The sequence below is a fragment of the Callorhinus ursinus genome, unplaced genomic scaffold (genome assembly GCF_003265705.2).
Source record: "Callorhinus ursinus isolate GAN/ISIS: 27379988/994484 unplaced genomic scaffold, GSC_fseal_2.0 scaffold6, whole genome shotgun sequence".
Taxonomy (NCBI): Eukaryota; Metazoa; Chordata; class Mammalia; order Carnivora; family Otariidae; genus Callorhinus; species Callorhinus ursinus.
Genome location: NW_027397068.1, coordinates 11178170 through 11199959, shown reverse-complemented (window position 1 = coordinate 11199959; position 21790 = coordinate 11178170). Strand labels below are relative to the sequence as shown.

The 21790-nt window shown below is 42.4% G+C and overlaps 1 protein-coding gene across 2 annotated transcripts in view; it reads left to right on the top strand.

The window, feature by feature from the left end:
* The window catches only part of MDN1 (midasin AAA ATPase 1), a 158028-nt gene that overhangs the window by 103237 nt on the left and 33001 nt on the right, over positions 1–21790 (top strand). For both annotated transcript variants that reach the window (XM_073893610.1, XM_025862627.2), the window contains exons 58-76: positions 291–417; positions 1031–1201; positions 5330–5544; positions 5923–6310; positions 7109–7218; positions 7876–8581; positions 10387–10548; positions 10764–11034; positions 11772–12007; positions 12803–12898; positions 13556–13650; positions 13974–14095; positions 14624–14770; positions 15828–15937; positions 16556–16629; positions 17269–17461; positions 18180–18339; positions 20391–20537; positions 21060–21186. In XM_073893610.1, coding sequence (XP_073749711.1) covers positions 291–417; positions 1031–1201; positions 5330–5544; positions 5923–6310; positions 7109–7218; positions 7876–8581; positions 10387–10548; positions 10764–11034; positions 11772–12007; positions 12803–12898; positions 13556–13650; positions 13974–14095; positions 14624–14770; positions 15828–15937; positions 16556–16629; positions 17269–17461; positions 18180–18339; positions 20391–20537; positions 21060–21186 — 3657 coding nt within the window. The remainder of the gene's footprint in view (positions 1–290; positions 418–1030; positions 1202–5329; positions 5545–5922; positions 6311–7108; positions 7219–7875; positions 8582–10386; positions 10549–10763; positions 11035–11771; positions 12008–12802; positions 12899–13555; positions 13651–13973; positions 14096–14623; positions 14771–15827; positions 15938–16555; positions 16630–17268; positions 17462–18179; positions 18340–20390; positions 20538–21059; positions 21187–21790) is intronic.

Here is a 21790-nt window from a genome sequence, read left to right as displayed (position 1 = left end):
TTTTTTTCTTGTTAGGTTATTCTATATATCCGGCATGTGAAACAAAGCACAGACTTGTCTTAAAGGGGACTAGGTACCGAAACCAAGGGAGGCCTGTTGCCACTGATTCTTTGCCTGTTTTCACTCGACCTCTACAAGTTACTAGGTGTTTTTCCAGTAGAATTGCTTGTTTGTATTTTAATAAATGCACTGTAAGTTCTGTGTGTTCCATCTTCCCATACATAGCAGATTTCTAGCAGTTTATTGATAGTCCACAGCCCATCCTTTCTTCCTCTTTATTTGTGGAACAGGTCCAGCAAAAATCAGCCACCCCAGATAGATGAGGAGATAAGTCATCACATCACATTTTGTCTTAAGCACACACCAATTGCTCCGCGAGAGCTTCGAGACCTTTGGTTCTTATTGCACCATCAGAAGGTAAAAAGGGAGATAAACCTTCTCTATACTGTGAGCCAATTAGACATTCTGTGGCAGACTGGTTGCAGAATTCTGTTTATGTCCAAAACTCCAGTCTTACTTGAATTAACTTTCAAAGGGGAGAATTTTGAGTGTTTTTTGCAGTAATTACCTGGGTATTTCACAACTCTTACTACAGAATCATTGTGTTTGGTTTCCAGTTAAATGAGGCTGAAATATTTGCTTATTTTTATTGTTTGTGCAAAAATACAGTGTGAGAGTGTTTTTAATCTTTTCTCCAGGAATAACTATTGAATGTGAATAGTGGTAAACTGCAGTTAATATAACTTCATTAGTACAACCTTTATTCACTTACCTATTTTGCTGATATTATAATCGTGTAATTCACTTACATTTCCTCATATGCCTTATAAAAAGCAGATCTCAGTTTTATAAAATTATAAACAAGATGATAAGTGGCTTAACCAGGATGACCAGGGTGGCAGGAAATCAGGGACATTAGAATTAATATCTTTAAACCCATGTTAATTTTAGATGAGTCTTATAAGAGGGAAACCTCCTAACTTTATTTATGGAATTTTTCTCAAATATTCTCTTATCTATTTATCTCTAGGTGTCTACTGAAGAAATTATTTCATTGTGGTCTGACTTATTTAATTCCACATTTATGTCTTTTTGGAGCAGTACTGTGACTACAAATCCAGAGTACTGGCTAATGTGGAGCCCTCTGCCTGGTGTACAGCAGAGGGAGATGCCCAAGTCCCTTTTGGACTCCACATTGAAGGTTTGTTGACATAAAATCATAAAAGTGTTTGATAGTGGAAAAAATTTCTTGATCTAGCAGTAAACATTTATTCCTAGGACAGAGCAGTAACTAAATAAGTGATTGCAATACTTTATTCTCTGTAGGATGTTAAGAAGTATATCTTCCCAAAAAAAGATATTCTATCTTAAATCATTTGGGAAGTTCTGAATTAAAGCAAATAAAGTTAAATATCTTCACTTGGGGTGCCTGGGTGGCTCAGTTGTTTGAGCATCTGACTCTTGGTTTCAGCTCAGGTCATGATCTCAGGGTTGTGCGATTGAGCCCTGCATCGGGCTCCACACCCAGTGTGGAGTCTGCTTGGGGATTCTTTCCCCCTCTGCTCCTCCCCCTACTCATATTCTCTCTCTCTAAAATAATAAAAAAAGTCTTCACTTTCTTCTCTAATTAAAATACCTTTTTTCGGGGCGCCTGGATGGCTCAGATTAAGCTTGTGCCTTCGGCTCAGGTCATGATCCCAGGGTCCTGGGATTGAGCCCCGCTTTAGGCTCCTTGCTCAGCGGGGAACCTGCTTCTCTCTCTGCCTGCTCTGCCTGCCGCTCCCCCCCATTTGTACTCTCCCTCTCTCTCTGGCAAATAAATAAAAATCTTTAAAAAAAAAAATACCTTTTTTCTAGTTATACAATTTTAACAGTATAGAAATGTATATGTACGTGTGTATATGTGTGTGTGTGTATACAGTTGACCCTTGAACAACACAAGGTTTGAACTGCACAGGGTCACTTACACATGGATTTTTCTCAGGTAATATGTATTTTATATTGTATTGAAAAGTAAGGTAGAAGTTGCCAAATGCCTAGAAGCAAAGGGAGGGTAGAGGAAAGATGCAGGGAAGGCTGGAACAGCAGCTCTCTGACCTGATTCTGGCACTCCTCATCCCACTACCTGTGCAAAGCTCGGTTCATTGAGGTATTGAACTGAGACAGGTTAAAGGGACTGGCAGGGTGGGGGGTCTCACTGAAGTGGCAGGGCCTGTCATTGGCAGAGTTGGCAAAGGACCACAGAATGATGACTCTCCGAGGTGAGGAGTCTAGAAAAACACCAGGGGACAGGGTAAGTGCTAAGCAGGATTCTTGGTGGCAGAGGGGACAGGGGACGGGGGAGGGGGTGTTGTCCATGGTGCTGAAAGTCCGAGGCAGGCAGTTAATACCGCAGGGATAGTGGCCCCTGGCTCACTGCTTGCCAGCATTTCCTGTAAGCAGAAACTGTTAGAACCATACAGCAGGGGTCAGGTGGAGCAAGTGACCTGGAAAGGTGAGTAAAGGTGCTCTCCCTTTCCTGGTTCTTTGCCTTTCTCTGGACTCTACATGCAAGGAGATTCTGCATTCTTGGGGAGGAGCAAGTAGCAGATACCACTCGAGGGTCCAACTTTGCTAACTTTGGGGATGAGAAAACCTGTCGTGTCTTGTTCTTCTGTACTGTACATAAGTTTTTGGGGAGTTAACCATTAAATATGTGGATTTTTTTATTGCGTGGGAGGGTTGGCACCCCAACCCCTTGTGTTCAAGGATCAACTTTGCATAGATAGAATTCTGTAGAAATAATCACTCTTTGCTCTGTATCTTGTTTTACATATATTTTGTATTAAATGTATATGTAAACAAACATAAGATCGCTTTCTTTGTTCACATAATAGGTCATGGAAACATGTCATTCCAGCTTATTCTTTTTAAGGCATTCCATTGTTCTAATGTGCTGGAATTTATTTAATTACTTACTTATTCATAAATGTCGAGATTTCTTGCCTTTATTTCTCCTCTTCCTATAACAAGCATACCTGCATCAACTACTGTTGTGTAAATCTTTGTCTATTTGTCCTAGCATTTCTGTGGATATGTTACAAGAACTGGAATTTAATCCTTGGTCAGAATGTCTGCACAGTTAAAGAAATTTATGGCTATTCTCAGAATGTCTAGGCAGATGGTTTTGTTTTTTACCACCCTGCCCCACCCCGGCCAAGTTTTTAAAATTCCAGTTAGTTAACATACAGAGTAATATTAGTTTCGGGTGTAGAATTTAGTGATTCATCACTTACATACAACACCTGATGTTCATCACAAGTGCAGTCCTTAATACCCATCACCTGTTTAACCCATCCCCCCCTCAACTTTCCCTCCAGTAACCATCAGTTTGTCCTCTATACTTGTCTGTTTCTTTTTTGCCTCTCTTTCCCCCTCCATGTTCATTTGTTTCTTAAATTCCACATATGAGTGAAATTATATAGTATTTGTCTTTCTCTGACTGACTTATTTCACTTAGCATAATACTCTCTAGTTCCATCCATGTCATTGGAAATGGCAAGATTTCATTCTTCTTTTATGGCTGAGTAATATTCCTGTGATACACACACACACACACACACCCTTCACATCTAATTTATCCATTTATCAGTCGATGGACATTTGGGCTCTTTCCATAATTTGTCTATTGTTGATAATGCTGCTATAAACATCAGGGTATGTTTACTTTTTTAAACATCCTAGGAGCTAGTAAAGGGGGAAGTCACAAAGTCCTGGATGATCACAGGAAGACTTAGGACTAGAGCACAATTTCACTTATTTTATCTATAAGAACCTGTTTCTTCATATCCTTGACACACTAGCTATTATCACCATTTTTAAGTATTGCCAATTATTCAGTTTTAAAAATCTCATTTGAATTTGTACTCCTGATTATTTTGGGGGGATTAAACATCTTTACACATATATATAATGTTTCCTTCTCTGCATTATTCAGTCGTTTATTGCTCATTTGGTAAAAAAACAAAATTTGAATTTATCATCATTTTCTTATTGAAGATCTCTTTATTATGGATATTAAACTTTTACCCACCATATGGTTGGAAATATATTTCTACTGTTCTCTTGTCTCTCAAGTTTTATAATGTTTTCTTTTCAAATACTCTGGCCCCTTTCTATTTTCTGGCTTTGGTGTCATGCTTTTAAAAAAAGTCTTTCTTTACTATCCCTGGAGTTAAAAACCATTTGCCCATATTTCCTTGCATATGTTTGTTTTGTTTTATATTTAAATCATCAGTTACATCTGGATATCTTGTTTTGTGAGGTAGGTATACAAATATTTTATACAAACAGTATATCCAAAAGCAGTATAACAACACCATGTTTTATTAATTCATCCTTTCCACTCTCATTTGAAATGCCACCTTTGTCATACCTTATTCCCACAGATGTTCATGGCTTTGTTTTGGACTCTTCTCTTGCTGTATCAAAATTGATATTTTTAATTAAAAAAATTTTTTAACCTCTATAGCCAACATGGGGTTCCAGCTCATGACTCTGAGATCAAGAGTCGCATACTCTTCTGACTGAGCCCAGCCAGGCACCCCTCAAAATTGATTTCTTTATTGTAACACGTTTCTCAAAGCCTTTAGTGATAAATCTTACGGATTCCCCAAGAGTTGCAGAGTATACAGTGTTTCCCATTTTATGTATTTAACCACCTAATCCTTCGCTGTGGACAGCTATTAGTGTGTCTCAGATGAATAGTCCAAGAAGCACAGGTTTGCCAAACTTTGTCCCTGACTCTTTTCTTTTTTTTTAAGAGATTTTTTTTTTATTAGAGAGAGAGAGTATGAGCAAGAGAGCACAAATAGGAGGAGAAGCAGACTCTCACTGAGCAGGGAGACTGACGTGGGGCTCGATCCCAGGAACCTGGGATCATGACCTGAACATAAGGCAGACACTTAACCAACTGCGCTACCCATGTGCCCCTTTGTCCCTGACTCTTTAACATTGATCTTCTTACTCTTTCCCCTGCTTCCCAAGTCTCTCCTTCCTGCAGTGTGCCCCTAGCTCTACTACAAGAATGGTCTTCTTGATGCCCCGGTGGGAGGGATTTTCTTGCAGTAGTAAAGCACCAATTGCTCCTCATTCTTTGAGAATGGAGTCTGTTTCTTTAAAGCCTACTAACACCTGACCCCAGTCTGCACTCTGGTTGAGGTTTACCTGGTCCTAGCAACCTGGACCTCCTTCTCTTACTTTCTTTCTTCCCTCTGAAGTGTTCAGTGCTGCTTGTTGAAATCCTTTTAGTTAATTTCTAAAAGATACACGACCTCTCTCCATCCATCAGGGCCCTGGCAGTCTCAGTAGAGCTGTATTCTCCAAGTGCTGCTTTGAAGTCTTGACCAACAGCTGCAAAGCAAGTCCCTGGGATGTGAGTGGCTTTCCCATCCTGTCCTCCTCACATGTCACCCTGGGAGAGTGGGTTGAGAGAGCCCTGCAGCTCCGAGACATCAGCCTGGTGCTTTGGACCAACATGGCTATGCTTTCAGTCGCAGAGTTCAGGTATTCTTACATGCTCCCCCACCCGCCCCCCGTAGATTGTAGAGGTCTGTCTTTCCTACAGAGCATGTAGCAGAAAACTCAGAACTTGTTTCTGTAGAAGCTAGTTTTGGTGGGTGAAGGCAAATACATTTTCTGGCTGGATCAGCAGGTTTTTAGCCCATGACAGGCTATTATGAGCTGGCCAGTGCCTCTGTCAATTTTAAGCTTATTGTGATAGAGTGGTGCTTGGAAAAGCATGTAAGATAACTTGAGAAGAGAAATTCACCTTTAGCTATTGGCAGTGCAGTCTGCCGTTTCATTTTCTGAGAGAATGATAATGTGAGAAAGGAATGCTGTTTGATGTAGTACAAGACCTTAAATGCTTCCTTATCTCTACAGATGCACGGATTCACAGCTCCAGGGGCTTGTGCTGTGCCGGCACCTGACAGGTTTGGCAGAGCTGCTTCCTGAGCCCCGGCGACAGGAGTACATGCAGAACTGTGAGCAGCTATTGCTCAGGGACAGCCAGGCCTTCCAGCATGTGGGCCAGACTCTTGGGGACATGGCCGGGCAGGAGGCCCTGCCCAAAGAGCTGCTATGCCTCTTGCTCACCTCCCTGCGCCACTTGTTTGGGGAAGGGGACAGTAAACGGGACCTTCCTGAGCCAGCCCGCCGTGGGAGCCTCTGGGTGAGCCTTGGCTTGCTCCAGATTCAGACATGGCTTCCACAGGCACGCTTTGACCCTGCAGTGAAGAGAGAATACAAGCTCAAGTATGCTAAGGAAGAGGTATGGAGGAGTGAGAGTTTGGAGCACGAGCTCCATCCCTCACTGGGTGGGTTTGCTTAGTATGTTACTCCTTTTATTGCTTTTTGGATGCTCAGAGCATCAGAGGGATGATTTTGCATAGGCTGCTCTGTGACATCCCAGGAGTATGGTCTAAAGACTGCATTTTCCTCTTTGAGAGTTCCTCTAAGTAAGCTTAGGTACTTGGAGGGGCCCTTCCTAAGCTTCTAATGCATTTGCCAATAGGCTGCAGTAGACAGAGGTCACAACAGTCAAACACCTGAGGCACTGCCAGAGAACTAGTGGTATCTCTCCTATCCATACTCCCTCTACCTGAACTAAATTTTGAATATTTGGACTTGGATAATTTCTTTTAGATATGGTATGGTACTCCTCAGGTTCTAAAGTTTGGGTGTTTGTTATCTAAAATTCAAGAATCAAGTAAATTTAGATTAAGTGGCATCCCTTAATAGTTGAACTTCTAACCAAACTGAGGAACTGAATACATAAAGATAGTGATATAATTTTCCTTCTTCAAAATATGGAACTAGTATATGAGTTGGTAAAGACTAAGCTGCTATAGCAGAGTCCTAGAAGTTCAGTGGTGTGAATAAGATAGTTTCTTTTACCTAATAGCTCTAAGGTGAGTGATCCAGGTTAATGGAGCAAAAACCCCTGCTCTTGGGTCATTCAAGAGCCCAGGTTCCTTCCATCCAGTTGCTCTACCCTTCCCCAGGGCATTGTCCTCCTGGACATGGTCATAGCTGGGCATGGCAGACCATCTTCTTCCCTTTCTCTTAGTTACACCAGCTGCAGTATGAGTGGAAGACCCGAAACCTCTCGTCCCAGCTACTGACTGGAACAGACCTGGAAAATGAAGTCATTATCCGTTACTCTCATCCTCACATCAGGTAACAGCAGAGTAATTGTGTTGTGCTGTTTTTTTGTTTTTGTTTTTTAAAGACATTTTGAGGTTGACCTTTGCAGTGTAATTGCAATGTTAGAAGTGATAATACATGTCTCTACATTAGCAATTAGATCCTAAAACCATGGTTATAGTCAGGAAAAATTAATACTCTGAAAGGAGGGGCAGGATTCACATAGGGCCAGGTGGGTTGAAACCAGAACTTATTTTCAGCATGATAGAAGTTGGGTCTGATGACGTGCACTGTGTGGGTTTGTTGTCTTGGTAAATATTGTGTAGTGTAGTAGGTCTGCATTTCAGTCCAGTTCCTGTCCTTTGGCTTTAGACTTTAAGGAGATCACTTAATGCCTTTGAGCCTCAGAGTCCATGTCTCTAAGAGGAGGATCATAGCAACTACCTAAGTGAATTGTGATTAGACTTTGACGAAATACGCATCTACATTGCTTACCACCATGTGTGGTGTGTGATAAATGATCTCTCTGTATTATTCATTTATATTACAATTGTCAGTATTTTCTTCATATCATTCCTCAGCAGCTGATATGCCTTCATTCTGTTTTCCTGAGCTAGACTTTTGCTGTTTTTGCTAGATTTGCTGTTTTTCACCTGACAGAATTTGCATATTGTGTTAATTTGCCTTTAGACTACTTCGCCAAAGAATTGATCATCTGGAGAACTTAATCTGCAGCCTGTCAAAGAAGCAGGCCTTTAGACCCCAGGTGCCTACCTACGAGTCACTGGTGCAGGAGATCCACCACTATGTCACCAGCATTGCCAAGGTCCCTGCTGTTCAGGATCTGCTCACACGGCTCCTGCAGGCACTCCACATGGATGGGCCTCGGTCTGCCCAGATGGCCCAGACCCTTCTGAAGGAGGAAGCTTCCTGGCAGCAATCCCACCACCAGTTCAGGAAGCGGCTGGCCGAGGAGTATGCCCTGTATCCAGACTCTGTGGCCCCACTGCAAGCATCCATCCTGCAGTTGCAGCATGGCATGAGGCTGGTGGCATCTGAGGTCTACGCTTCATTCCAAGGCAGTGTGGTCTGTGCAGACAGGCTGGGCACCCTGGCCACATCCCTGTTGGCTTTTCCATCGGTGGGTCCCACCTTCCCCACTTACTATGCTCATGCAGATGCTTTATGCTCAGTGAAGTCAGAGGAGGTTCTTCGAGGCCTTGGAAAGTTGCTCCTCAAGCGCTCAGGAGGAAAGGAGCTGGAAGGCAAGGGCCAGAGACCTTGCCCCACCCGAGAGCAGCTGCTGATGAATGCCCTCCTTTACCTGCGCTCCCATGTGCTGTGCAAGGGAGAGCTGGACCAGAGGGCCCTGCAGCTCTTCAGACATGTATGCCAGGTAAGCCCATTTCTGGGGGTCCAGCCCTGGCCTCCTGCTGCAGGGAGCTGGGAGCACAAGAGGGGCATCTGCAGGACATAAAGCAATATCCTGTGTAGAAAGAGCCATGTGGTTGGACAGTGGGATCTAGTATCTTCCTTTCTGTCTCCTATTCAACTGTCAGTTTTGGGGGTCTTTGTCCCTCAGTTTTTAAGAGATTAGAAAAAATCAGTGAAGTTAGCTCTTTATCTGTGATACACACTGCAAATATTTTCCCCTAGTTTGTTGTCTTTTGACTTTATTTATGGTGGTTTTTGCCAGGTAATAGTATCAACTTATTAAGAAAATCTTTTTTCCTCTTACCAATGAAAATAATTTGTTCTCAATTTATATAATTAAAAGAATAAATATAAACGAAACTTACTAGATTTTACCACTTAAATAAGCTGTAAAACTGTTAAAAGTGCGTCCCATTCTGGGTTTATTTGTATACATGTATCTGTACATGTATGTCTATGACATTATAAATTTAAGTCATTTGTCCCAGTGGTTTATAAATTTTTGTTTTTTAGCTGTAGAACTCTTTTTAAAATAAAAGCCTTATACTAGTTTCCCAATATGTAATAGATAAAAGATGTGCTTTAATTGAGGACAATTCTGTCACCTCCATGGTCTCTGAGACTGGTCTTTAAGTTGCTAGAGTTCTGCAAACCACTGTTAAAGTCCATCCCGTTTTATACTTTGCTTTAAAAAACTTAACAGCATTTAGTGATTATTTTCCTCCATAATTACGGTATTCTTTACCTGCATCATATTGAATGGCTGCCTAGTTTTCTATTATATATGGCTATGCTCTAAGACACTTAACTAATTTCTTATCATTGGACACTTACTTTTTTTTTCTTTAAAGATTTTATTTATTTATTTGTCAGGGAGAGAGAGAGAACACAAGCAGGGGGAGTGGGAGAGGGAGAAGCGGGCTCCCCGCTGAGCAAGGAGCTCGATGCAGGACTCGATCCCAGGACTCTGGGATCATGACCTGAGCTGAAGGCAGATGTTTAACCAACTGAACCACCCAGGCGTCACATCATTGGACACTTAATATTTGTAGTCTTTTTACTACCTTGGAAAACATCACCACCACCATCACCATAAATAGTCTTATACCTAGGTCTTTGGGTACAAATTCTAGAAAGCAGAATTGCTGGAATGAAGATTAACCACTTAGGTTTTTAATACAGATTTCCTGAATGGTGGATACTCATTTCCTCAGTTCTTATCAGTACTGTTTATAGTTTTTGCCAACTTAAGGACTTAAAATCTTAGAGTTACTGGGGATGTAAGAAGTGTCTGATAAGGCATAGCCTAGTTTTGTCTGATTGGTGCCCTGCAACCACCCTGCCCCCAACCCATGTTTCCCTTTCCTGAACTTCTGGGCCAGCTGCTTGAGTTGTTAGCCAAGTGCAGTCTGAATCACAACCCCCACATTGCCTACCCAGAGCCTGTCCTTAGTATAAAACATCATTAACTCCTGACAGGAAGTTCCAGTGGCATTAACTCTACAGTAGCAAGTTTCTACACCTGTGAAAAAGTAGCAGTACATCAAGGGGGAATTCAGAAAATGGGTTGCTGCAGGAATACAGTTTGAAAAGTTTATTTGCTCTCTATTACCTGGGATTTAGTTTCTTGGAAGTTGACATTTACTTGTTTTTGAACCATGGTACTTTTGTTATCATGAGAAATTAAGAGATAACAAGTTTTGCTTTGTTCATTTAAGCACCTCAGCAAAGACAAACAAGTTTCCTTCCAAATGTGTAACTTTTCAGGAAATTATCAATGAGTGGGATGAACAGGAACGCATAGCCCAAGAGAAGGCCGAGCAGGAAAGCAGCCTTTACAGATACAGGAGCAGGAACTCCAGGACAGCCCTGAGTGAGGAAGAGGAGGAAGAACGGGAGTTCAGAAAGCAGTTCCCACATCATGAAAAGGTCGGGTGGTTGGTAACAGGGTTTGTTTGGGAATAATTTCCCTTGATACCACCTGTGTTACCTTTGACTGGTTTTGTAATCATCCTTTTTACTACATCTTTATGTGAGTCACTACTTCATTTTCTTGATGTTCACGCTCCATCTTTGCCCCTTTCTTTTGACTTAGAACTGGATTTTGATTTTTAGAAGTTCATTTGCTCTAATGTTATTGACAGGATTTTGCAGATATTCTGGTAGAACCAACACTGGAAGAGAAGGGAACTTCGGATGGGCAAGAAGAGGGAACAGCCACAGACCCTGCCCTCCTGTCCCAGAGCTCCATGCAAGCTGTGATGCTGATTCACCAGCAGCTGTGCCTCAGCTTTGCTCGGTCCCTCTGGTACCAACAGACTCTGCCGCCACATGAGACAAAGCATTACCTTGGCCTGTTTCTGTCCTGCTATCAAACTGGGGCATCTCTTGTGACACACTTCTACCCTCTGATGGGTATGACAGTTTACTTTTGTTATACTCTTGGGAAATGAAAATGAATAAATGTGATTGCTACTTCTGGAACAATTCAAATCATTACCTCCCTGTTTTTTGCTAAATTCCTTATGGAGGGAGTTTCCTTTGCTTAAGAGACTCAAGCTCCTTCAAAAAACTTGGTTTAAAAATCTGCAATAGTGGGTTTTTATCATTTGAATACTTTGGGGTGAAGGGATTAAAAAAATAAGGATATGGACTTAGTTTAGATGGTTTTGTTCCTCAGTATTATTTCTAATTTGCCTCTAATAGCTTCGGTGCTTTTCAAATCACGTATTCCTAGGAGCAACCTGGGAACTCAGAAATTCTTACAGAATTTCATTTGATTCAGTTTCCTGTATGATCTCATGAATTATTCCTTGCTATTAGAAAGGAGGCTTTAAATTTCCTTTCTGCCTACCAAGACAGCCACAAAAGCCAGGAAACAATCCATCAAACCAAACTCTGTAGCTTCTCGATGACAGCCAAGTGTATGAGTTCCTCTGTATTTCTGAGAAGCTTGGCAGATTTGATGATATTCCTTTGATATTAGGGTCCTAGTTGTCTAGGCCCATGTTGCTTTGGGCGTGAATGGCATTGAAATCTCTTCATTAGTTCCAGTAGTTCATTATTGCTGAGCATGTTTTTGTCATCTATGTTACCTGATAGCTCAGCCTACTGAGTTCACTGACTTTACTATGATGCTGTTAACTTCCTAGGAGCTGAGCTGAATGACCACCTCTTGGGCAGCCAACTCTTGGCCTGCACCCTCTCCCATAACACTCTCTTTAGTGAGGCAATCTCAGATCTGATGGTGAAGCCTGATGGGCCCTATGACTTCTACCAGCACCCCAATGTCCCAGAAGCAAGGCATTGTCAACCTGTGCTTCAAGGTTTCTCGGAGGCTGTTATTCAGCTGCTGCAGGATTGGCCAGAACACCCGGCCCTTGAACAGGTAGGGAAGCTGGTGAGGAGCGAGCCCTGAGGATACGGTCTCTGCCGTCTCCAGGAGGCATTCATGTGCACATTTCAATATATAAACAAAGGTTCACAGAACCCCACTTCAAGTGGGACACTACTCACTGTAGGATGGACATACCAGTTTGTACTGCTGTTGTATAAATGATGTCTGGGATTCTACTAATTTTATTTGTTGGTCAGAGTTTGCTGTCCACATGTTAAAATGCTGTTGTATTGCTTGGTTTATTCAGATACCTATGTATATTAGCAAAGGCCTCGCTTTTTCAAGATTGGCAGTTTTAACTCAGACCTCACTTGTAGTCTTCAGCCAATTTTGTAATAATTCTTATAACAGAGAGTGGTTAAGAGAGATTATCTTGGGGCACCTGGCTGGCTCAGTCGGAAGAGCATGTGACTCTTCATCTCTAGGTTGTGAGTTCGAACCCCACGTTGGCTGTAGAGATTACTAAAAAAAAATAATAATAATTATCTTCCCAAACTCCGTGTCTTTTCTAGAGTAATGCAGATAAAGTGTTTATCTTAGATCCACAGTCCTGGAAGTTTCCTCCATGGCTTTCACAGGTGCTTGTGTAGCAGGGACTTTGCATAAAACTTTCATCAGGTCGCTGTTCAGTACCCTGTGACTTTGGATGATTGATATTCCCACGGAGATACCTAGATCTTTTTCCTTTTTCTTTTTCTTTTCTTTTCTTAATTTAATTTTTGAATTAAATTTATTTTTTAATTTATTTTATTTTTTGTTTTTTTAATTTTTATTTATTTTCTGCAGCTGCTGGTTGTGATAGATAGAATTCGTAGTTTCCCACTTTCCAGTCCCATCTCAAAGTTCCTGAATGGCTTAGAGATCCTCCTGGCTAAGGCACAGGTGAGATAATTCTCTCTCTTCCTCGTTTTAGTTTGTAGTCAATTGAAAAAAAGATTGTCTTGTGGCAGAGTTATTATTAGAGGGACAGAAAGTTACAGTTTGGGTTGGAGAGAGGGATAAGCTTCCTTGGTTTTTCTGGCATGGGGTCAGATCATTACAGGTGAAGCCATTGCCTATGGGGCATGTGAGGGATTTGCCTCCCCTGTTCTCAAGGGTGGGGTGCAGCATCTGCTGGTACTGAGGGCTCCTTCGGCCCGGCTTCCTGGTGGGCTTTCAGCCTAGCCCCATGCCTGCACATGTCATCCCCCTCTGTCCTCTCACAGCCTCTGAAGTATCTGGTGCTTCTCTAATTATCACATTAGCGCTCTGCACTTTGGAGGGGGTCACATGTCTAACAATAGCAATTCAGACTCATCTCCCTAAATCCTTTGCTTTTTGCCTAAATTTGGCTCTACTGAAGTCCTGTTAGGTGACCAGAAGCAACCTGAACCTTGATACACTGGATGTAAACTCGTTGCTATTGGTAAATTGGCATAAAAGTTATTTAGGGGCCCATTGGTCTTCACTCATGGACAAAAAGTCCAAGATATTCCTGAGGGCGCAAGGTGATTAAGGGATTGAATAATGGCCACAGTAAATTTTATCTTTGCTTTTTAGGATTGGGAGGAGAATGCGAGTCGAGCTCTATCTCTGCGGAAACATCTCGATTTAGTCAGTCAGATGATCATTCGTTGGCGTAAACTGGAACTGAAGTAAGTGTTAATCTGTCACTTCCCTTCCCCTCCCGAATTTATGCTATAGGGACATTTGATAGTTTGTTTCTGCAGAATTTATGTGGTAAGACTGAGAATGTGCTTTTCAGTTATTAATCACAGAATTAAAAGCAGAGCATTAAAATGACCTCTGTAGAGAGCAGACAACAGCATACCTTCCCAAGGCAGCAAACCAGATGTCTTCTCCATTTCCACTTGGGAGGAGAGAATAGTGAACGTTTAGCTTCTACTTCAGTGGTTTCAGATCTTTCAAATGGGTTTCTTCCTTAAATGCCTGCTTGGCCTCTTCTCTCATGTTTCAGCTGCTGGTCTCTGAGTTTGGATAATACCATGAAGCGCCATACTGAGAAATCCACCAAGCACTGGTTCTCCATCTACCAGATGCTTGAGAAGCACATGCAGGAACAAACAGAAGAGCAGGAAGGTAACACTGTCCATAAATTCCCTGCATAGTTAGAAGTTGCAGGCTAATTGTAGAGTGCTGCAGAGTGTGGGGTTTACCTCTTCCCATGTCTCCTGGCACCACTGCTTTTACATGGGGGTGCATCGTTAGACTTGGTGGTGTTCCTCAGTGACTTGTCCACATTCTAGAAAGCTAGTCGTAAGATGAGGTTTCCTTATTCTGTGTATACAAGAGACTAGTCAAAATGAAGATTTCTCTTCTTAGGTACTAGTTGACATACTTGAGTTAAGAGTGTTTTCATTTCATGCTTAAAATAAACACCTTATAATTCAGTTTCATAATTTGCTGTGAGTGCATTTAACACATATCCTGAGTGCAGCTGTTTTTATAACAGCTTGGAATTTACCTGTGGTCCTTGCTTCAGAGTTTCACTTTGTGGTCTCTACTTGCCTGCCATCCCTCAATGTATCCCATAATAGATTACGTGCATGTTATGAATATGGAGTGATGGTTGCAGGTATATATGTTTTCTTCTTTGAATCTCTAAAGATGACAAACAGATGACCCTGATGTTGCTGGTCAGCACGTTACAAGCATTTATTGAAGGATCATCACTGGGAGAATTCCACGTACGACTTCAGATGTTACTGGTTTTCCATTGTCATGTCTTGTTAATGCCTCAAGTTGAAGGAAAGGGTAAGGAGGGAGGGGTGTGTGTGTGTATGTATTTTTTTTTTAATACTTTTACACTGCATTGTTTAAATGGGTTAGGCTTTGAATTCTCCATAAGATAGGTATCTTGTTGCATACCAGGTCTTTCTTATTTACTTATAGAAAGATTTTATTTATTTGAGAGAGAGAGTGTGTGGGGCGAGGTGGGGGGCAGAGACAGAGAATTGACTCTACACTGAGTACGGGGTGTTATGTGGGGCTCGATCCCACAACCAATGAGATCATGACCTGAGCTGAAACCGAGTCAGACTCCTTAACTGACTGAGCCACCCAGGCGCCCCTGCATACCAGGTTTTAAATGAGACACTTTTAATCATGTTTTACTTTAAAGTGATACACATTAGATACAGAGAACAACATTAAAGTACAAACTGGTTATAAATGAAATCCTGACTAGTGGACTCTGCCTGAGGTAAGTTGCCACATGCAGATCTTGGAAATCAGTGTGTTGAGGCTGTATATCTTTCTGTCTAGACAGTGTTAGATGTCCTGATAAGTTTTTGTTTGGTCCAGGCCATAATTAGATCCTTTGCTCTGGTGAGAGCTCTGCTCCGTATCAAGTAACTGCACATAAAACGCTGTCAATTACTGTCCCGGACCACACCTATTTGGATGAAATGAAACTAGGACTGTAGGTTGTATGTGAATGAGCAGTCAGGGTGAGCCTGTTAATAGGCCATCTTTTACAACAGGCTCAGTTTCTGCTTACTTTACAATAAGATTCCGAGAAAGGGTTTGAAATTGTGTTTAGTGGAACATGTGAGTACACCATCTTTAAGAACAAAAGTGCGACAAAATCCAGTACAAGCTGAAATGAAAAAATGGGATAGTGTTGACGGCCTGCCTGCGTCTCTGGGAACTGCTAGACATAGGCTCCCTGATGACCTGTGAAATGTTGTGCTGTAATCTCAGGGTCTCAAAGTACTGAGGAGGGAGCATCACTGAAATGTGGAGCCCACAGGTGCAGCAGGTAGCACATGCAGCAAATGTGGTGTTTTTGTTTTCTTTTCATTTCTTCCAGATTCACTTTGCAGTGTTCTGTGGAATCTGTACTATTATTACAAGCAATTCTTGGACCGGGTCCAAACCAAAATTGTGGAACTTCGTTCCCCCCTTGAAAAAGAACTTAAAGTAAGATGAGCAACTGTCATGACCACTCTTGGGAGAACAAAATCAGCAAGTTCTTTTTAGTTCTGTTCTTTTATCCATTTAACTATGAGGCAGGGGGCTCTTGGGGAATGGAGGAGAGCATTGCAACTGCCAAGTAGGTTGGCAAGATTTACATTTTGTGGCATTGCCTCCATTACCGACCTGTCCAAGTGTGTGAGGGGTTAGTGGAGTGGCCCCTGTCAAAGGCTCCTCAAGAGGATTGCCACATAAGTCTGTTAGTGCTCCCTCCCCTGCTCTTGCCCAGGCTGATTTTCCACCTGAGGGGGGTGCCATTTAGTGTTGAGTGTCATCAAGATGCCTTGGGGGAAAGGAGGGCCCTGTCTTTTGATAACTCAGTGGTTGTGGAACCAGCAAATGGAATACATATCAGGTGACCTGTTTATTGTGGCAGCACTCTTTTTTCATTGCTTTGTGACAAATATGTGGTTCCTTTTTTAAACTCGTTTTACTTATTTACTGGTACACAGTCCGGTATTTGGGATGGAGTGGGCTCTGGTCTTTAGCAAACAGATGATTTAGAAAGAAACAGAATGACACCAGCTTTATAAAGCCATTCCTTGATCTTCATGTATCTTACAGGAATTTGTTAAAATATCCAAGTGGAATGATGTCAGCTTCTGGTCCATTAAACAATCTGTGGAAAAGACACACAGGTAATTCGTTTTTTAAAAAATTGGGGGTGACAGGGATACCTTGGTGGCTCAGTCAGTTCAATGTCCAACTCTTGTTCTCAGCTCAGATCTTGATCTCAGGGTCATGAGTTCAAGCCCTGCGTTGGTTCAAGGTCATGAGTTCAAGCCCTACTTAAAAGAAAAAATTGGGGGTGACCAAAGCTCAAAACTTCTGTATGGTAGGTAGCAAGACTACATTGTTAATGTGGCCTTAGTATTGCCTTGAACTTATTATGAAGCATTAGATTGTTTTGGTGTGGCTTTTTAGCAGCACCCTTACCACCCAAAGCAAAGTCTACATACAAAAGGAATTGGTGTGCTTTGAGACAAAGCAGGCTAAGCACTATAGAAAGGCTGAGTCTTCTGTCACCTCTAGCTGTTTTACCTTGAGCGAAGTGATCCCACCATTCCTGGCTTCAGTTTTTTTCTTCTAGAAAAGGGAAATGACAATACCTGCCCTACTTTTCCTTAAAAACAAACAGGATGGTTATGAGTATCTAAGGAGTCCAAGTATACAGAAGGTACAGGTTATTAAGTTATGTGTGTATGCATTATGCCATTTTTACATTTCCTCACTTTCCACCCATTTTTCCCTCCTCATCTGTCATTCTGTGGGGCCAGGACCCTCTTTAAATTCATGAAGAAATTTGAAGCTGTCCTGAGTGAACCTTGCCGGTCATCCTTGGTGGAGAGTGACAAGGAGGAACAGCCTGATTTTTTGTCACAGGCAGCAGCCACTAGTGAGGCATCCCCCATTCAGAGTCTGAACAAGGCACTGAGGGAGACCCTGTTGGCCCGGCCTGCAGCTGCACAGGTACACCTTGGGAGATAATTTTTGCTTATTCCTGGGCCAGTCAGGGGAGATCTGTGCTTTCTCTATAAGGAGTGTCCCTAAACTAGGCAAGGGAATGCCTTTGAAATCTTACTCTTTGGACAAAGACAATATTTGTATTTATGCCTGACACTGCTGCATAATAAGGCAAAAAGCATCGGTCCTGTTGCTGAAAGTTTAATGTCACCTATGGGAAGTAAGCATTGTGCTTACCTGTGAAGATTGCCATCTACCTGTGACAGAAGACTCGAAGCATCAGTTGAGGAATACGCCACTGAAGCTGCCTTTGGGCTACCCCATGATGAAGCTGCTACACAGGGAGCGAATGTGTGCAGTGATGTGTTGATTGTGGTGGTTGCTGAAGACCGTGCTATTATTTCTCTCATCATGGTCAATTCAAGCACCAATAGTTAAGAGTTGGCTTGCAAAATTCCAGAAAATGTAACAGTCATGGAGACCTTGGGTGAGCAGGTCTGTTACAGGATGTGTGTTCCCGCATCATATCCTTAGATGTAAGGAGCTCTGGGATCATCAGGGAGCTACCCATGCTAGCCACAGGGAAGAATCCCTGAAACTCCTATGTTGTCATCAATAGCAAATCTAAATTTTTGATCAGTGTGACAGAAAACAGTGAGCTGATGAATATAATCAAAAGAAAATAAACTTGGCACCCGTATCTTATTTGTGCTCTGTCTCACAGGCTGTAATTCCAGAACAGTGTCAGGGTGCTCCTTTCCCCTCGGAAGGAGAGCTGCTGCGTCGCTTGCCGAAGCTCATGAAACGAATGAGGAAGATGTGCCTGACACTCATGAAGGAAAGCCGCCTGCCTCACCTAGTGGAGGGCCTCGATCACTTCACAGGTGGGTGCCAGCAGCTGGGGGAAAGGGTTGGGTTTGCTCTCTCAGTTTTCCCCAGTGCCCCAAGAGGGTGGGAATTGGTTACGTCCGCCCTTTTTTAATCTCTTGAATAGTGTTGAGCAGTTACATGAATAAACAAATGGGCTAAAAACTAACAGAGCCCAGATGCAGGAGCCAGCTGAGACCACACAAGCTGTCTTAATTTTCATCTTGTCTTCCTCTCATGTAAACTAATGCTTTGTTATGCCATTTTCTACAATAGCCTTGTCTATGTCAGCTCTTGTTGGTTGGAGAGATGGATTTCCCAGAATCCATAAACTATCCCTACCTCTCAAAATGTCTCCCTTGAGTTAAAGGAGAAGATTCATCCACAGTTTTCTTCTTGCTGTCTTCACTGTGGAGAGACCTAGCAGTTTCATCTCCCTGGCTGGCTTAGCACAGGGAAGCTGAGAGCCAAGATTTGCTCTGTAGTATAATAGCAATGGCTGGGGAAGGAATTCCCGAACTTCATAGATTGAGGTCTTGGCGGCCTTTACTACTGTCCCCACCCCTCTTCACCCCCAGTGAGTGTGGTATCAGAGTGAGACTGGTCCTTCTTCAGTGAGGCTACAGTCTGATCTCAGGGAGCTCTTTATTTTTAGAACTTGTTAGAATAATAGCCTAATAATATCCATTCTCAAGATGACCTTGCCCGCCTGAGCCTGATGATCAGGGTAAATAGAAGGTTCCATGTGCATCTTCTGGAAAAGGTACCCACTCTGTGATGCAAAGAATTCTCTAACCTCCTGCAGTGTCCATATAATGGTACACTTGCTCTCTTCTGGAAGGCTAGACTGCCCGTGTTAGTTTGCTAGGGCTCCCTTAACAAGTATCACATATTGGGTGGCTTAAACAAGAGAAATTAATTTTCACACAGTTCTGAGGTTAAACATACAAAATCCAAGTATTCACAGGTTTGGTTTCTTCTGAGGCCTCTCTCCTTGGCTGGTAGATGTCTGTTTTCCTTCTGTCTTTACATGGTCTCTCGTGTCCTACTCTTCATTAAGGACATCAGTCAGGTTGGATTAGGGCCCACCCACATGGCCTCATCTTACTTTAATTACCTCTTTAAAGGCCTTCTCTCCAAATACAGTCACATTCTGAGGCACTGGGGGTTAGGACTACTGTAACATGAATTTGGGGGGACACAGCCCATAACACTGCCTATGGCAGGCAGGCAGCAGCCTCATGTTACAGGTACCCGTGAGTCCTGAGCAAAGCAGTGTGGTGCTGGAGAAAGAACTTGGGTTTCAGAGTTGTTTTGGCCAGGGTTCATGTCCTCTCTTCTAGTCCACTCTTTAGCTGAGTAGACTTTAGAAAGTGAACAGATCTCTTTGTGCCTCTCCAAGCAGCTAGAAATCTGCTCTTCTGGAGTTGTATAGAGTATGGGAACATCTACCAACTAGGTACAGGATAGGACCTCAGTATGTATCATATTTATGGGAAATTTATCTCAGATGATTTAAATTCTTACACATTAGTGCTCAACAAGTGCTTTTTGCATCATCAATTATAAACCCCTAAATTAAAAAAAAAAAAGAATAACTACTTTTATTTGGGTTGTTTGTTGAGAGAGATGAAATCCATGAGTTTTTATTTTCTATTTCCATGCATCTTGATTCCTTTAATTTAGAATTTACAGAATGTAAGGGACTATACTAGTTATCAGAGCCTTAAAGATGAATGTCACCTAGTTCTTGTTTCCTACAAAGTTCTGGGTCTTGAGTATCAGGCTTTTTTTTGATTTTTGTTTTGTTTTTTAAAGATTTAATTTATTTATTTGACAGAGAGAGACACAGCGAGAGAGGGAACATAGCAGGGGGAGTGGGAGAGGGAGAAGCAGGCCTCCCGCTGAGCGGGGAGCCCAATGCGGGGCTCGATCCCAGGACCCTGGGATCATGACCTGAGCCGAAGGCAGACGCTCAGTGACTGAGCCACCCAGGCGCCCCTTGAGTATCAGTTCTAACACATGAATAAGCCCTTTGGATTTTAGTAGTACCTCATTTTCTCCTCAGGTGAAGTAATTTCCTGTGTGAGCGAGCTGCAGAGCTTAAAGCTGGAGCCCTCGGCCGAGAAGGAGAAGCAGCGGTCAGCAGCCAAGCACATCCTCCTGCAGAAGCAGCGAGCGTTAGCAGACCTCTTTCAGCACCTTGCAAAAGCTGGTAAGGTTCTCACTTAAAACCTGATAAAAATGATTACCAGCTCTTAGGGAGGAAAACAATGTGGGTGATTTGGGGGAAATTTCTAGAGACAGTTGAGATGGTGGGGAACAGAAGGTTGTAGGCCAGGTTTTGAAATGCCATTCTGAGAGTTTAGTCACGTATGAAATTCCTCTGATGAACCATTTGTGATTCCCAAATATTTTCATAGTTTTATAATGAGGTTTCTCAGAAACCGTGCTTTATTTTCATCACCATATGTTGTACAGCACCCACCTTTTCAACATATCTTAGTAAGTAACATTTCTCAAACTCTGGTGTGTGTACAAATGACTCAGGCAATCTCATTGAGTGCAGTAGTTCTGTTTCAGTAGGTGCAGGGCAGGGCCTCACAGCCTGCTTTCTAACAAGCTCCTGGTGCTATTCCAAGGACTTTATTTTGAGTAGCAGTGGCGGTGGGATGGGGGGGGCATGGCACATTCATTCTCTTCTGAGTTTCTTAAACACATGCTATTTATTTCCTAGGTTTGTCATATCGCAAAGGTCTTGCCTGGGCCCGTTCAAAAAACCCTCAAGAGATGCTTCATCTTCACCCATTAGATATCCGGAGTGCATTGTCTATAGTCAGCAACACTCAGGAGGCTGATTCTAGGTTTGTTTTTTAAATTATAAATAGAACAAGCAATTTAAGCCTCCATGTCCTTATTTGCCAAAATGGGGATAGAATCCCTCTCTCCTAGTGTTGCTGAACAGATAACATTTGGAAAAGTGCCTGCCTTGAGATCTGGCATGTGGTGAGCATTCAGTAAGAGATCATTTTTTTGCTTTTCCTTTTCCTCTCTTTCTTGCTTTCTTTTTTCTATCTTTTTCTTTGCTTCTTTCCCTCTTTCCTTTTTTTCCTTCCTTCCTTCTTTCTTTCTTTCTTTCCTCTCTCCCTTCCTCCCTTCCTTCATGTAGGCTCCACACCCAACATGGGGCTTGAACTCACAACCCTGAGATCAAGAGTTGCCTACTCTACCAACTGAGCCAGCCAGCAACCCCCACCTTTTTTTTCTTTTTCTTTTTCTTTTTTTAAGATTTTATTTATTTGGGGCGGGGAGGAGAGCAGAGAAGGGAGAGTGAGAGGGTGAAGCATACTCCTTCCTGAGCAGAGAGTCCGATGGGGGACTCGATCCCAGGACCCTGAGATCATGACCTGAGCCAAAGGTAGATGCTTAAACAACCGAGCCACCCAGGCATGCTTTTTTTCTTTTTTA